Source organism: Equus asinus, chromosome 1 (assembly GCF_041296235.1).
Source record: "Equus asinus isolate D_3611 breed Donkey chromosome 1, EquAss-T2T_v2, whole genome shotgun sequence".
In the NCBI taxonomy this organism is placed as follows: domain Eukaryota; kingdom Metazoa; phylum Chordata; class Mammalia; order Perissodactyla; family Equidae; genus Equus; species Equus asinus.
The window spans coordinates 198,675,645-198,691,540 of NC_091790.1; the positions used below are offsets into that span (position 1 = coordinate 198,675,645).

At 37.1% G+C, this 15,896-nt stretch overlaps 1 protein-coding gene across 1 annotated transcript in view; it reads left to right on the forward strand.

Annotated features, from left to right (window-relative positions):
- Positions 1-2,906: 2,906 nt before the first annotated feature.
- The window catches only part of CNTNAP2 (contactin associated protein 2), a 1,870,188-nt gene continuing 1,857,198 nt past the window's right edge, over positions 2,907-15,896 (forward strand). The window contains exon 1 of the mRNA XM_014858430.3: positions 2,907-3,644. Coding sequence (XP_014713916.1) covers positions 3,551-3,644 — 94 coding nt within the window. The 5' untranslated portion in view covers positions 2,907-3,550. The remainder of the gene's footprint in view (positions 3,645-15,896) is intronic.

Genomic DNA, 15,896 nt, shown 5'->3' on the forward strand with positions numbered 1-15,896 from the left:
CTGTTTCTATTTTTGATAATATTCATTTTTTAAAGAATATATGAAGATACTAGAATAATTCTCCAGTCAACATTTACTTGAATAGATGTTAGTGTAAAAATGATGCAGATTTATTTTGGTCTCTTTATTCAAACGTGTTACCTAACTTTGCTCAGAGGCATAATCCCAGTATCTATCGTAAAATCCGGCCCAATAAGAGTAGACACTTAAGAAATATTGTAGATATAAATGATTGATGAATATATCACTAGTAAAGCAATAATTCATTCCCAATGGGGTCATGTTTACATAAAAAATGAGTCTAATAATTTTTATTGAAGAGAAGAGAATGTGAGTGGTGGGAAACAGGGAATATCTACCCTTTCTCATTTTCTATTATTCCACTTCCTAAATAATGCAACTTGCCCATCCTCCTTTGCCACCATACTTTTGTTTTCTCTTTGTGTGCTTTTGGTCCACTTAGTTTTACTATTTTCAAGCTTTGATTGACCTTACATTCAACCAAAGAAACATATTTCATGTCATCATATGCTTTCTTCAGTTATTTGAAAATACAATAATGCACATATTGATAATGAATTGACGCTCTGGAACAAGACAGCCCATGTTTACCATATCTAATAGACAACTGGTGCAACTACTGTGAGCCCACTGATTGGCTTATCAGTTTTATAGGACCTTGAAGATTGACCAGGCCAAACAGGCTTAGTAGTTCCTACCTTCTCACTAATAGTTACAGTTATAATTGAAGTAAAGAAAGAAGCTTATTAACTTTAATATCTAATGATGAAACGGCGAATTGGATAGGAAGAATGTAGCTTTAGAATCTAAGGAATCTAAGGATCTTGCAACTATCAAAGCCCGTTTAAGTATATTGTGAATTCCAATGTCTGTATCTAATTAACACAAATTTGAAGGAAAGGTAGTTGTATTACAAAGAATGTGACATCCTTAACTTTCAAACCCGGAAAAGTGCATTGAAAAAGATGCCGGCACGTTCTTCGCTCACACTGGCATGAAGTGAGACTGAGCTGTATAGCAGTGGTGACACAGGGTGGGTACATATGCGTCATTAAAATGAGGTTTTGTTTTTACTCATTAAGAGGAAGGATTACAAACTGGTCAGAATGCTTTTGGAGAAGAAAACACCCTCAAGTGTGTCATTTTCTGTTACAAAACAATTAAATAGACATCTGCGGCCAGCTCTTTTTGCTCAGTACCTTAAGAAGTGGAATTGGTTCAAATCTGCTTGAGATAGATACCCACCGAATGGCATCCACCGAGGCACTGACATGGTAATGCTTACAATTGTTTCCTCTTTCACTTTCTGTTAAAACAGTAACACCATTTTAGTGGAGTTTAGCACAATGGTTAAAATGGAGAGACACTTACTAATTGACTTCTGAAAAAGTTGTGCTATCTCACAATATTTTTCTCCTGTGATGAGATTCTTTGAGCTCTTACAAATGGTTGATGGTAGGCAGTTCTCTATCATAGTGTTTTTACAAGTGCTCATTGACTTTTGACAGTCTGCGGGAATTCAAATAGAAAAGGGGCATTTTATAATCCTTAAGAATGCGTTTACTGTATTATTTTATGGGAGGCGAGTTTTATAGCATGAGGATGCAGTGTTTCCCCTGTTAGTCATCTGTGTGTTCCTTCGTTTTCCAGATTGTACCCAATCTGCAGTTCTTACTAGGACAAAACATCCTTTAAATCAATACGAAACAAAGCTCTAACGGAGAATGCTGAATCAGGCCCATTACCACAGTGCTAATTATGCAGTGAACACACATGCTGTTTACAGAGGACCTTTCCGAGACCCAACCATAACACCACACTCAGAGTCTATTCCAGAAGTAGGCAAGTCTCCATAAAAATTTTATTTATCTTGAAAGGCAAATGCTTATTCATTGCATAACACTGAAAGACATGGTTACTCCTACTTCGCCCTCCCTAAACATCGCTAGATAGTTAGATGACCAATAATTCCTAACTATGTCAGTAAAGTCAGTGAAAGGATTGGTGCTGCAGAGAGAGAAGCAGCCAAGTACTTTACGTAAACTGGATGGAAGGAAACCGATGGAGGATCGAGTGTGGAGAGGTGTGAGCTGGGGAGAAGAGTTTGAGATTTATTATTGAAATTAAATATGAAAAGAAAATCTGGTCTGTCTAGATATTCGTAATTCTTAGTCCTTGTAATACGCCAGATATCCTAAAGTAGTTGTCCGTATGCCTGCTTATTTATTTCAGTTTTGTGTTTATGTCTGTTTGTGTGCCAGTTTGCATGAATGTAGTTTTCCTGGCAGCAACAACGTGTGTTTGGTGTACGTGTGCATATGTACGAGTATGAATTAATTACACATTGAAAACATCTGCATTAGCGGCTTCTGCAGTCCCCGCCGCTCCAGTCGGGATGTTGGGCTCCGTCCCTTGGTGTTAGGACCACTCGGAAGACCTGCTTCTCGGACGCCTGATTGTGGTTCCCGGGGGGCCGGAGCTCCGGGAGCCTGTACCATCTCTATCTGAAGGGGAGGAGAGAAGGAAAGAGAAGGCATCCGAGCGGAGGGGTTCGGTTTCCTGCAGCTGGGTGGGGGGCGGCCGGGGTGGGAGTGGGGTTCCAAGATTACACTGCAAATTCCTAACTTCAGCACTGCCTCCCGCCTGGGGAGAGGCGCGCGTCTCCTTCCGCGGGCCCCGCCCCAGCTGATGGACCCGGGCCCGTCGGGTCCATCTCCCTTCGCTTCCCAACGAGGCGAGGGCAGGGCAGAAGGGTTCTGACAGCCCGAGGGGTGCGGTAAGGAGGAGGAGAGGGAGGAGCCGAGGAGGGGACTGGAGCGGGCAGGAGGAGGGAGGGTTTCCCCGCCTCGCGCGCAGCCCGGCTTCGCAGGCGCTGCTGGCGGCGGCGGCGGCGTCTCCAGGCTCGGCTGCGGCGGCCGCTGGTGCTCGAGCTCCGCGCGGGGAGATGCTGGCCCGCGCCGCGCCGCGCTGAGGCCGTGCGTGTGCCCGCGGCGGGGCTGCGTGCTCCGCGCAAACACGGTCCCTCCATGTGAGCTGCCAGCGACTGGAAACCCCTCTGAGTCACGCTGCCCAGTGGCGAGGGGAGCGCTTGCCCGCAGTGGCAACGGCAGCTCCACCGTCCCCGGCGCGCTCCCTTTTCCTTCAGCGTCCTCCTCTCTTCTGATTTTCCTCCACGTCCTTTGGTGATTTTTTTTTTTTTTTTTCCTGAGAGGGAGAGGGCGGGGTAGGTGTCCTCTCCTCTGCTCCCCCCGCCCTTTCCTTCTTGGTTTGAATTTCTTCCCCCTGGCATTTCACGGGCTCCCGGAGCAAGAGGCAAGACCCGCAGGCAGGGAAAGGAAGGCTGCGACTCCCCTGCTGCTCCAAGCCCGGCAGAACTGGAGCCCCGAGGGGGTGAGGGGAGAAGAGGAGGAGGCGGGAGGGGCTTGGCTTTTTCTTGAGGACAGCCCATCTCCCTTCGAGAACCCCACGGAGAGACGGACGGCATCTCTCCGCAGCGAGCTCTTGGAGTACCGCGAGCAGCAGGCGAAGGATGGGGGCCCGGCGCGCCGGCTGCGGGGCAGCGCTCGCGCTCTGGATTGTCGGCAGCTGCCTCTGCAGAGCCTGGACGGCGCCCTCCTCGTCCCGTAAGTAGCCCTCCCGCGGGCTCGCTCCGCGCTGGAGCCGTTTGCCTGCCGCATTGATGTTCCACACCAGGGCATCAACTCCGAGGTGCATTCGCACTTCTCGCCCCCTGATTTGTGTGTGTGTCTCCGATGTCACGCACTTGCAGCCACTGCAGCAGAAAAACTCCAAACCCAGCGCTCTTGGTTTGGGGGGAGAGGGTTTTGACGCTGGTGATGGTTCTGGAAAGTTGTTTCTGGTCGTGGAGATTGGTTGGCAATGCTTGGTTAGAGTGATTAGCGCAGATAATAGCTTCTTAGGAGTTATTCTTGCACTTCGTGTGTTTGTGTAGGGGGAGTTCATTGCATTTTGCTTAGGTAGGTCAGTGAATGAAAAGTGAAGACTAGAGCAAAAATAAGTTTCTTATTTTTATTTATCGTTTTAACTTGAATGAATACGGGTTTGGGGATGAAAGAGGAGCGTATTTTGAGCAGTTTGGGCCCCTGTGGACTTCTCTTTAGCCCCCCACCCCCACCCCAACAAGTTAATGACCTTTTAGTACTTGCTTATTAAAATGGAAGACAGTGAATCCAGTATTGTAACTGAAATTGCCTTAATTCTTTGGCAATTTGAGGTAATGCAGTCTAGGAGTTGGGACAGTCAGTGCAAAACATCATTAATGCAGTAATGAACAGATTTCTTTATAGATTTTGCAGGAAAATGATACTGTTCAATACGTTTATCTCTGGGTGTTTTAGCCAACTTAAAAAAAAAAGATTGCTCATGTTTTCGTTACGTTAGAAAGAATTGAAAGAGATGGAAGATTCCAGCCTTTCTCCTGCATTGCTTTAGAAGTGCAAACTGTGCTTCCAGAGAAGAAATATATGACCGCCCCTTTGGTTCTGAAAGAGTTAAACGCTAGAAAAATTGTCTCTTGCAGTCTTAGGATAATCTTCATAAGCACATACTTGTTTCTGGGAATAAGTTCTGAAAGAATAATCATGGAGATTTTAGAGTTTAAAAATAAGTTTTTTCCATTTAGGAAAAAAAGTTTAGTGTTTTCCAGAACTCATCATATGTAAAGTAGTCCTATCTCTGTTTATAAGAGCCAGGGATGCATTCATGCATCTTTGTTGATATGTTAATATTAATGGTCTTATTTCAGGATGTAAACAGTAATAAGAATAAACATTGAAATAGGACTTTGTAAGTTGTGATAAGGAATATACTGCATAATAATATCATTTGATGAACCAATATTACTGTTTTGGCATATTTTGCCAAGTACCATATTTGCTTCTCTTTTCTTGCCTTTAAAGATAGGAAAGCCACTAAATGGCAATCTAAGTTTGTAATGAACTTGACAAAAACTTTATGGTTTTTTCACAAAATAGATTAAACCTAAAAAGGAATATATTTTAATATTTTTGTCAGTTTTATAGATTTAGACATTTTGAAGATATAATGTGAGGTATTAATATTTACATAAATATGTAACTATATCCTGAGAAAAGTATTCTGAGGAAATTTCAGTTTCCGTTTCAAGCTTTATGACTGTATGGAACTAACTGCCACTTTTCTCAGAGAATAAACTCATTAGAAATTAAATTTACTGTATTCATTGATTGAAAACCTTAATATCCAGAGTTTTTCCTGGGTTCTATATTTCATCTTTCTGTATACTTTACTTATTACAGATCAATCTGAAATACTTGCCATGTGTCAAGAATGGCATATGTGCAGCCATTGGGGTAATATATTTTAAGAATGGAAAAGTCATTATTTCAGAAATGTATTCTTAGGTCTTCCAACTTAGAATTTGTTGAATAAGGAAGAGCAGAGACCTTTAGTTTTAAGATTGTTAATAGTTATGTTTGATTATGAAGATTTATTGATTTGGCCCTTATTCTTTATTGTTTAAAAATGTATAATGGCTTAATTAAGATGACTTTTTATTTCATTTGAATTTGAATTGTGTGACCAAAACCCAAAGTTGCCCCACATCCTGGAAATGAAGTAAATAGTAAGGATGATGTAGACTTTACTGACACGAATGAGCTTCACATATTCGGTACTTGAAAATTAAATTATAGCTTTACACATAATGAAAAATTTTATTTATATTACATGTAGCCGTGAAGAAGAATGATAGTTATATTCTTAATACTTTATATTCTTAATACTAAAAACATTCAAAGGAGAAAAAAATGGTAACTACAGGAATCTAAGATAATGAACAGCTCAACCAGGAGAGGTCATCACAAGACAAAAAGTAGCATGAAAATCTAAAAGTAACATTTTTATTTGGTACACATTTTAAAAATTATGATGACTATGCTAGAACTTTCTATCCCCAGATAACTGTTTAATATGATGGACATTTTTAGAAGATACAGTTAATATTTTTTCATTTGATATCACCATTTCAAATATATATTTACTTCTGGCTTATTTCTTCTTCTCTGTTATTGAAATGTATATAAAAATGATGTTACACTATGTTTTTTACTTTGGACTAAAACAAACTTTAAAGAAACTCATCTCTAGGATTAAGTAGAAATAGAATCTAATTTCTTGGCGGATAGTGGAAATGAGCTGCTGCTGAGCTGATGGAATCATATAACCTCCCTTCTTGTAAATGTGTACGTACAGGACACATAGATAAAGTTTATGTAGAATCGTTTCTCTTAGGGAGTGGCATTTATTTGAACATATTTGAAAAACCCTGACAATGCAGTTCTTAACGATGAGGAGTTTGAGCTATTATTTAATGAATTTAACTTATTCTTAAAGTATGCTAAATTTTGGCTTTAAATAGTGCTTTCTGCTAAAGGTCACTTTACATTATTTTGTGTAGCCATTAAACTATAATTTCACTGTCACATTTGAGAAATGTATTTTCAATTGATCACATACTTTGCAAAAGTATGTTTTTACATTTAGAAGCATATATAAACACAAATGTATATAAATATATGCACACACACACACACATACACACATATATATATTTGGTAAAAGCCATTAAGTACATGTTATATAATGTGTAGATAGATAATATTTAATATAGGGTGTATGTTATATATGTATTGTATGTAAAATATATGTATATTTGTATATTTTCCAACGTCTTTCAAGGAGTTTAACTTGCTTACAAGTTTATAGATAGGTCTTTTCATGTGCAATTATTTCAAGTAACTATTGCAACAATATCAAAACAATAGTGTATTGGTCTATTTTCTCTGTCTTCTATTCATATACCACCCTAAAAATGGTATCTTTCAAATAGTGGTTGAATTAAATGTAAAATATGTAAATAAATATAAAAGCAACTATTATTAGTTTACACTGAGCTTGAACACAGAAATGAATTTATGTTAATAAAATGAATTTAAATAAAAAAGTGCTTCAGGCCAGCAAAATTCATTGGTTGATAAGAGGTAGTACATTATTTACTTAATCCAAAGTAATGACAAGATAACTCTTATTTACTTGTTAGAGAGAAATCCTGATTTGATTGTTGGCACTAACATTCAGGAAACAAGAATCTTTGACTCTTCAAGTTTTCTCCTTGCTCTTCGATACATGGCAAATTTGGGTAAAAATAGGAATCCACAAATTCAGTGTAGATTTTTATTAACTTTTATACAGTTGTAAACATACAACATACCATTTTTGGATAAGTAACATCAAAGTTGTTTGGTGTGCATCGTATTTTAAAAATCACATTTCTAATATTGTTTTTCTTTTCTGATTGGTAGGACATTTCCAGTTCTGTAACTTCTCTCAGATTTTAAATTCACTTGTGTTAATTATAAATCCTTCCAGAGAAAATCTTAATAAGTCTTTAAAAGGAAACTAAGAAGTCTTCTTATCTGATGTATCCTTTTATGATTGAAACACAAAAGGAATTTGATGTACCTCCCCGGGTCTTGCTTCTCTTTTTTAAAGTAGTCTTTATTTGTTGTCAGTGGTGTACAGAATAAGGAGAGACTCTAGGCTCAGAAATTCTTAATTCCAAATCTAGTGCATGATTATCTTAAAAACACTAAACATAGTATAGGGAACCAACTTCTTCATGTTGTCTGTATAGTGATTGATTTTAATGGGATGAAGAAATAAAACACGTAATTTCAAAATTTTGCCGTATCTAATCAATTTGAGAAGTGCTTTATTTTATCGTTTATTGCTATTGGCAAAGTTATACAATAGAGTACATAATAACTTAAACCACAAAGCTACAATGTTATGGAAATAAAGTGAATGCTATATTTATATCTATGTCGCTATCTGAAATGGAATGCTATCAGTATTTCTACAGAAATACATATTTTAACATGAGTAACTTTTAGAAAAATAAGGTATATTTCTATAATAATCTAATATTTGGCCATTGGAAGAAATTATGTGTTTATATTTGCCATTTTTATATGTAAGAATAATGATAAAATGATCTTTATATAGCCTTTAACTTTGCAAATGAGAAACTTAAAAGAGAATACTTCTCAACAAAGTGACCGGTTAAAACATTGGCTCTTCCCATCTCCCAGGATCCATAGAATTTGATGTGTTTTAAGTCTGACCAGAATGTTTTAATTCTGACCAACTGAAAGATGAGACGTGGAGGTGCTACTTCCTTCTCCCTCTTAATGTTTCCTTTTATGTGGAGGAAACTCCACTTGTAAGGTTCTCAGCCTCTGTCTCTGCAGTTCACTCATTCCTTCCCCTGTTAGGTAGAGTGACTTACCTATTGGGTGACTTTGGGATAAGGACCTAGCATAGCTGAGCCTGTCCTTCTTCCTTCCAGGCTGCCTGCAGAAGGTATAGATTCTACTGAAAGACATATAAGAGTAGGCTATGCTTTTCTGCAATAATTTCTGTGATGGTATGAGGAGCCTTCTGGTGCTCGGTAATTCCTATATAACTAGAAAGTCTGTTTAATTTCAGAGTTCAGGTTAATGCTTCCCACTCTTGCCACACATTTAAGCCTTGTTCTTCTGTATCAGCAATTATTATGTAAAGGGTGATATTTGCTCTCCATCTCTGACTTCTAATCTAGAACTCAGGCAGAGAACAGAGCGCTATTTATTGGACCCTGTCAAACCCAAAGATATGAAAATTGCCCTTAATAAGCTCATCTAGTACTGAACTTGGTGGTCTAGTGGTTAACATTCACTGTGTGGCCCAGATTCGTTTCCTGATCAGGGAAGCACGCCACCCATCTGTCAGTTGTCTTACTGTAGCTGCTGCATGTTGCTGTGATGCTGAAAGCTATGCCACCGGTATTTCAATGACCAGCAGGATCTCTCACGGTGGACAGGTTTCAGTAGAGCTTCTAGACTAAGACAGATGAGGAAGAAGGACCTGGCCACCCACTTCTGAAAGAACTGGCCATTAAAACCTTGTGAATAGCAGTGGAGCATTGTCTGATATAGTGCCAGAAGGTGAGGATGGCACAAAAAGACTGGGCAGGGTTCCACTGACCACAGGGTCACTTGGAGTTGGAATGGACCTCATGGCCCTAACAACAACAAAGTATTGAACTAAATGAACATGAAAAAAATTTTGCATGTTTTAAAAACTGGCAACGAAATAAGACTTGTTTTTTTTCCCTTTGATATTGAGTTGGAGAATTGGACTTACTCTATGAACTCCAAGCTCTCCTGTTCACTCATGCATATTTCTTCATAGTCCTATTAGTAATATTTATTTTGGAGACACATTTAGAATACCATTTCTTTATCTATGGTCAATTACAATATTGTCTTAAACGCATCCTGGTTACGGACTTCAGTGACTCCATGTTCAATTGAGTCATCCCTTTAAGTATCAGGTGAATTTGACATGCCTTGAGTGGGTAGTTACTTCATGTCTGTGTTCCTTCTGCACGATCGTGAAGAGTTAAATGTTTTGGATTAATTATTCTAAAAAAATGGTGTCGTTTGCACTTTGAAAACAAGTCGATAATTTCCTCAATTGTAAATTTTGAAAAAGAGCTTGTTAAACTCTTTAGTTCATTTTGGGGGTAGGCTATTCATAATAACAGCTTGAAGTAACTGATTTTTTTATAGCACTCCAGATTTTAAAACCTCCCCTGATAGTAGGAAATCTCGAAAAAAAGATGTTAGTTGGCTCTGAGTTTGCTTGCTGAAGATATATTTTTGGAATACTGTAAAAGTGCTGAAGAAATACAGAAGAACTCCTGAGGGCTATATTCTCCATTTTCCTTATGATTTAAGTTGGTTTGAAATATCCCCATAAACGTGCGTGGTGACGTATTCTTTAATGTTTTCACGTTTAGGAAGGAGGTAAAATTAATTCCTGAGAATACATACTTTTACGAGGAAAAATTATACCCAAACCTATGTAAGGTTCTTTTTCCCTTTTCTAATACGTTTATGTCGTACTCTGCGCTGGGGTGGTGGTCTCGGTGGCCTGCGAATGTGTGTCATGGAAAATGGCAGTTGGGGTGTGAGCTTCGCAGCGTCAGGTTCACTGAATCTGTGTTGTGTGGTGCAGCTACGTTGGAATTGAGTTAGATAAATTGCTCATTTCTATGCATTACACATCGTGTTGAAAAAAGTATGTTAAAAGAAACATTTTTCCTTGATTCCTAATTTTCTAATAACTACTATACAGCTATGTCACTCAATTACAGTATCATTTGAAAGGAATACATGGAAAAAGTAAATAGATACACTCTGAATTAATAAAAAAAGCTCAGTATATGGTGAAATATCATGATTTCCCAAAGAAAATAATACATTTGCTTCTAAGAACATTCTCTTAAAATGAAAGGTACTTATTGTCACTTGTAAATCATATGAACTCAAATGGTTATTTAGAGCTAACAGAAAACATATGTTCATTATGTTGTATCACTCTGTTAGCTCATTTTACTAGGCAGTCACGTCTTACTCAAGGGAAATCATTTTATTAAGTAAGCTTATCTGTAAATATTTACTTTCATATACCTTATATATCTTTTTTAGATATTTGGCAAAATATAACTACATGAAAAACTAGAAGAACTACATGAAAAAATTTCAGCCTAATTTTGTTACATGGCAAAATTTTAGCATATTTTAGGAGTATCGTTTGTTTAAAATTTGTTCATTACACGTTAACAATGGCCTATTCTGCGTTACTTAATTGCTAATAAATTGTAACTCAAAATTTATAGATTAATGTAGTGTATTTGAAATACTTTTAGTTCAAACAAACGTATCTGGAAAACCATATAGAAACAGTTTTTTCAGTTGATAAAATGAATATACTATTAGGTTAATGTTTTTAACGTCAACCAGTCTAAGAATGTGTGATCCAGATTTTATCCTCCCCATATGCCCACGGCCACTAAAACACATGAGGTTGGTACCACAATCAAGGCAAATGCTACTCTCTCTCATGGCACTTTTTCTCAGTGAGTCTGATTATGGCCACAAGAATCAAATCCTTCTCAACACAATGTACCAGGCAACCACATATGATCTCATCAGATTTGATCTATAAAATAAAACTTTATCTTTTACTCATGCTATATATAATACCATTACCAGAAGTTTTTCAGCTAACTTTTGTTAGTGATAAATTACACTCATTCTTGCTTAAATCACTTGATGAATATTAAATGTTCTCATATGAAAAGAATATTTAGAAGAATGTATGGCTGCCTTATAGTAGAAGAGGTTTTTAACGGTGTTGAAGAAATATCCAAGACTGAAATTTCATCAGACTTCATGCATGTCTGTAGTATATGTGAGTTTTATTCAAATAACCTTTACCTGAATGTTTATCATGTCTTATGGCTAGTAGTTTAAAGCAGATGCTAATGTTGTCTATTGTGTTTTTTGGCTGTCTGGGATATGGAATTAAGAATAACAGTTTTATTGTGTCAGTTGACAGAGGTAGTACTGTGTTAAAAATATCAGTGTGTCATAATTGGATATTTGCATTGCTTCCACTATTAAGAATGCAAAAATAAACAGCCTCATTCAGATATTTATGTAGTGATGTGTTTCATTTTCTGGAATTGGTGCCAAAGACTGGGATGCTCGATCAAAGAGGATATATGCTTTTTGTTTAATAAATGTTTTCTAATTGAGTTCCACAAATTTGTAATGTCTTATGTCTTCAGCACCAATCAATGAGTGTCCTTTTCCAGAACTCCACGCAGCGGTAGACATTATTATACTTTAAAATTTTTTTGCCAATTGATATGAAGAGCCAATATTTGTTGAGTGTTGACTTTAGATCAGGCGCTACTCCCTACATGCAGTAACTCATTTAGTCCTTACAAGAGTGCTTCAGTTTGCAGATGAGAAAGCTGAGGCAGACAGAGAAGTTACGTAGCTTGCCCAGGCCACCTGTGACCTGTGTCTACAGCCTGTGCTCTTAACGATGGCACCGCAGACTGAGTGTGAAATAGAATGTGATGGATTTCCAGTTCTCTGGATACTAGTGAGTTTCAGCTTGCATCTAGGCAATATTTTAAGAGTCAACTAACTGCTTATATAGAGGTATAGGGGGAAAAACCTGTTATCTTAATGTTTATTTTTGTTTACTTGTTCTTTAATCAACTTGTCCTATATTCTGATGACTTAAAAAGTATATTTGTAAACAGGAAAAATATATATTTGACATAAACAGAGGAAGACAGCTTATTTCAATGGTAATAACATTAAATAATAATACATACGATATCATTTATGTTCTTCCTCTTCATAATACAGTGATTTTTACAATGTAATTCTATCTTTTGGGTACTATTAGCATGTGTTTAATAGTCATCTTTATTTAAAGCTATGAAAAATACTTGTTAAAATGTTTTGTCAGTTATAACTAAAAGCTGTTTTAAACTTGTTCTCAGGAAATTTTGCAGTCTGTATGCAACACTGTAAATATTATTGCCATTACTAAGGTTAAAAGATGATACCCATGTAATCTGTAAGCACTGTTTTGAGTATCAGTTTTGTGTAACGTCTAAACCATAAAGCTTTTCTTGAGAGTCTTCTTGAGAGGAAAACTTCTTCTTTCGCTTTAATGGCAGTGGGAAAATATTTGTCTAAAATATATTTGTCAGTTCTAATGCTTAACTGTTTCTCCTATCTGCTCCCTGCTCTCCATTCCCATCATCGCAGCTCTAGTGAAGATTTTCGGCGGTTCCCTCCAGGCGTTAATTTAGTAGCCTTCTGGCTTCTAATCTTTCTCCTCTAGTTTGTCATCCATATCTAGGCCAGAAATAGTTTACTAAAACACAAATCTTGTCCTAGTACTCCACTTCTCTGGTTCTTGCCTGTCCCTTTGATGTAATCTCCCCCAACTCAACATTTGCACCCCATAACCTAACCCTGCTGAAATCCTTGCAGTTTCTCCAATTCAGTGCTGTTTCCAGTCACGTTTCTTCCATGCCTCCTTACATTCTGTTCTTTCCTTGTGGAATGCCTTCTCCTGTTTTGTCTAGGCTGATTCAGAGGAAGCTTGTTTGTGGTCCAACCTTAGAACTTTGGAGCACATTCAAGGTACCGTCACCTCTCTGTGGTGATTTGGTCTAATCACAGGCAAAATACTGGGAAGATAAGTAATTTCTTTGCTATCTGGACTTCCAAGGAATAGAGTGATGGCAAATAATGCAAGTCCCCTTCAATTATCTGATGTTAGAATGAAAAATTGCCCAATTGCTGACAATAGAAGGAAGGCAAGAAATATGTTTTTAAAGGATAGAACACAGACACTTTTTGTCATACTTTATACATGAATATTAATTGATCATTTCAAGGGAAGTAATGAAACCATGCTGTGAAAAGTCTACTGCTTCTCCATCCCTTTCTCTACATGGCTCTATTTTGCAGTATTTTCTGTACTTCAGTTGAGCCATGTGATTGGTCAGACTCCTTAAAAGCCAAGCGTGACTGCCTTTTCCAAAGCGTATTGTTCCAAAGACATACCTGTAATCTGTATGCAAATTAAAGACAGATGTCAACAAAATAATGAATGTGCCTAACAGGTACTTTAAATAGAGTGCTTAAGATGTCAAAAAATCTTGCAAATGATAGAGGTAGTTGCAGAGAAACTTGATAATTATATATATTTACTGTATAACAATCTGGCATGTTAGTTGATATTGTCAAAGTTGGTATGGAATGTCAGTGAATTTCATTTTGATTTCTATTGTCACAAAAATATCCTTTGATAAGTACAAAAAATGAGCACTTACATTCTATTTGTTTATATTTTAAATTCACGCTCTTCATCTCTACATTTGAAACTTTTTCGTGCTGCATCTCAACCTTACACTATCCTCTAGCCTGGAAGATCCTTGCCTTTTCAAAGCCTGCCAATCCAGCAAAGCCTGTTTCAAATTCTATACTCTTTACACTGATTCCCCAGGCTCTGCCTACTGATAACACAAGTTACTCCCTTTTCTCTTAGCCAACAATTTGCGTAGTCAGAGCCTACATTTTGTTCTTAAGTTAATAGATAAAAGGGTGTGGTTGTATCAAAGGAAGTAGACTTCAGTAAGCATGTTCTGTCACACTAGGCACTGTACTAGTTGCATTGAATTTATTGTATAAAATTAGTAAATTATCACTCTGCTGAAATACTCAAAGCATAAGGATGCTCAGAAAACTTAAGACTCCCTGGTTTCATTTCTATACAGTTCTTATTTTTATCAAGTTCTCCCTTATACTGTCACAAAATCTACATCCTTACAAATTCTGGCCTTTCGTTATAGTTGGGCTTTTAAGCTGATAAAAGTTTAATATTTACCCAATATTCTACTGCCATAAAATATTGGGAGGCACATATCATAAAGCCTAATTAAATATAATTTTAATATTTAGTCACTGTTTTCATAGATAGCTAATTAATGTCTCAAAGATGAATACATCCATTAAGAGAAACGTTCCGATTTACTTGTACTTATATCCTCCAAATTGTCTATAACATTTCTAGGTACATAAGCACTGTTAAATAGATATAATTGAATTGAATTGAAATGGGTTAGTACTGGAAGTTCTGCGTGTATATTGTGCATATAGCTAGATTGTAGCAACGAGTACAGATTTCTTTTCTTAGTTGTATTTTTATAGCTAGAAGCATTGTAATAAGAAGTAATATAATTTTAATTTTTATACTATATTAGTCATAAAGTTTGTCTGTTAAGTAGTAATACTCATATTATAAAAACACTGCCTTAAAACTGACATGTCTATATGAATCAAAAAAGAAAAATGAAATAGATAAGTATTTCAGAAGACTGTCCTTCAAGAGTAACAGAGCTATTAAGAGGGCCAGCGTGGTGGGCTAGTGATTAAGTTCACGTGCTCCGCTTTAGCAGTCTGGGGTTTGCAGGTTCAGATCCCGGACACAGACCTAGCACCGCTGGTCAAGCCATGCTGTGGCGGCATCCCACATAAAATAGAGAAAGCTTGGCACAGATGTTAACTCGTGATAATCTTCCTCAAGCAAAAAGAGGAAGACATTTGGCAACAGATGTTAGCTCAGGGCCAGTCTTCCTGTTACACACAAGAAAAGTAACAGGGCTATTAAAAATTATTTTAAAGGGCAGTTTTACACCTATTTGCAGAAAGTGAAAGGCAACATATCCATGAATTTCAATTTATCTTCTATTCTTTGCCCAAATGTATTAGGAAAATATTAACTGCAATTTGACTAGTCTTCATGAAAACATGGTTTATTGGTACATAATTACTGTATATAATGAAGCATTTTAGTTTTACAATGATATAATCACCCAAATATAAACTTTGGAATTGAAAATGTGTTGTTACTTCACATTTTTAGATTATAGGTGGCAAAATTAAAGTAACATATCCACTTTCAAAAAGAGATTTCGGAATCTTGTCAATAAAAATTATATCGTTTCTTCTATCAAACTGGCTTCAATAGGGCTTTTTGTAAAAGGCTTTCAGAGCTGTTGTTTGTTCACTATCTGTCTATAATTATAGTATTTAGAGCGTCTCATACTGCGTTTGTTTCTACATATTGAACTTTCAAATGATGAATGCACAAATGGCAGAGCCAAAGATGAGCCTTGCTAGTGACTGAAGTGCTGGCTTCCTGGAGTTGCCCTGTGACACTGTTACCTAAGAAACAGTTAAAGAGGGACTACTCAGAAACATGCGTTGAAGATTGGCGTGTTTTGAAAAAATTAGGGACCTAGGCCTGGAGCTAAAATTATTTCTCATTATTTTATTTATGATTCCCTTTATAAGCTTCCATATACCACACTACATTCATAAAATTTTAGT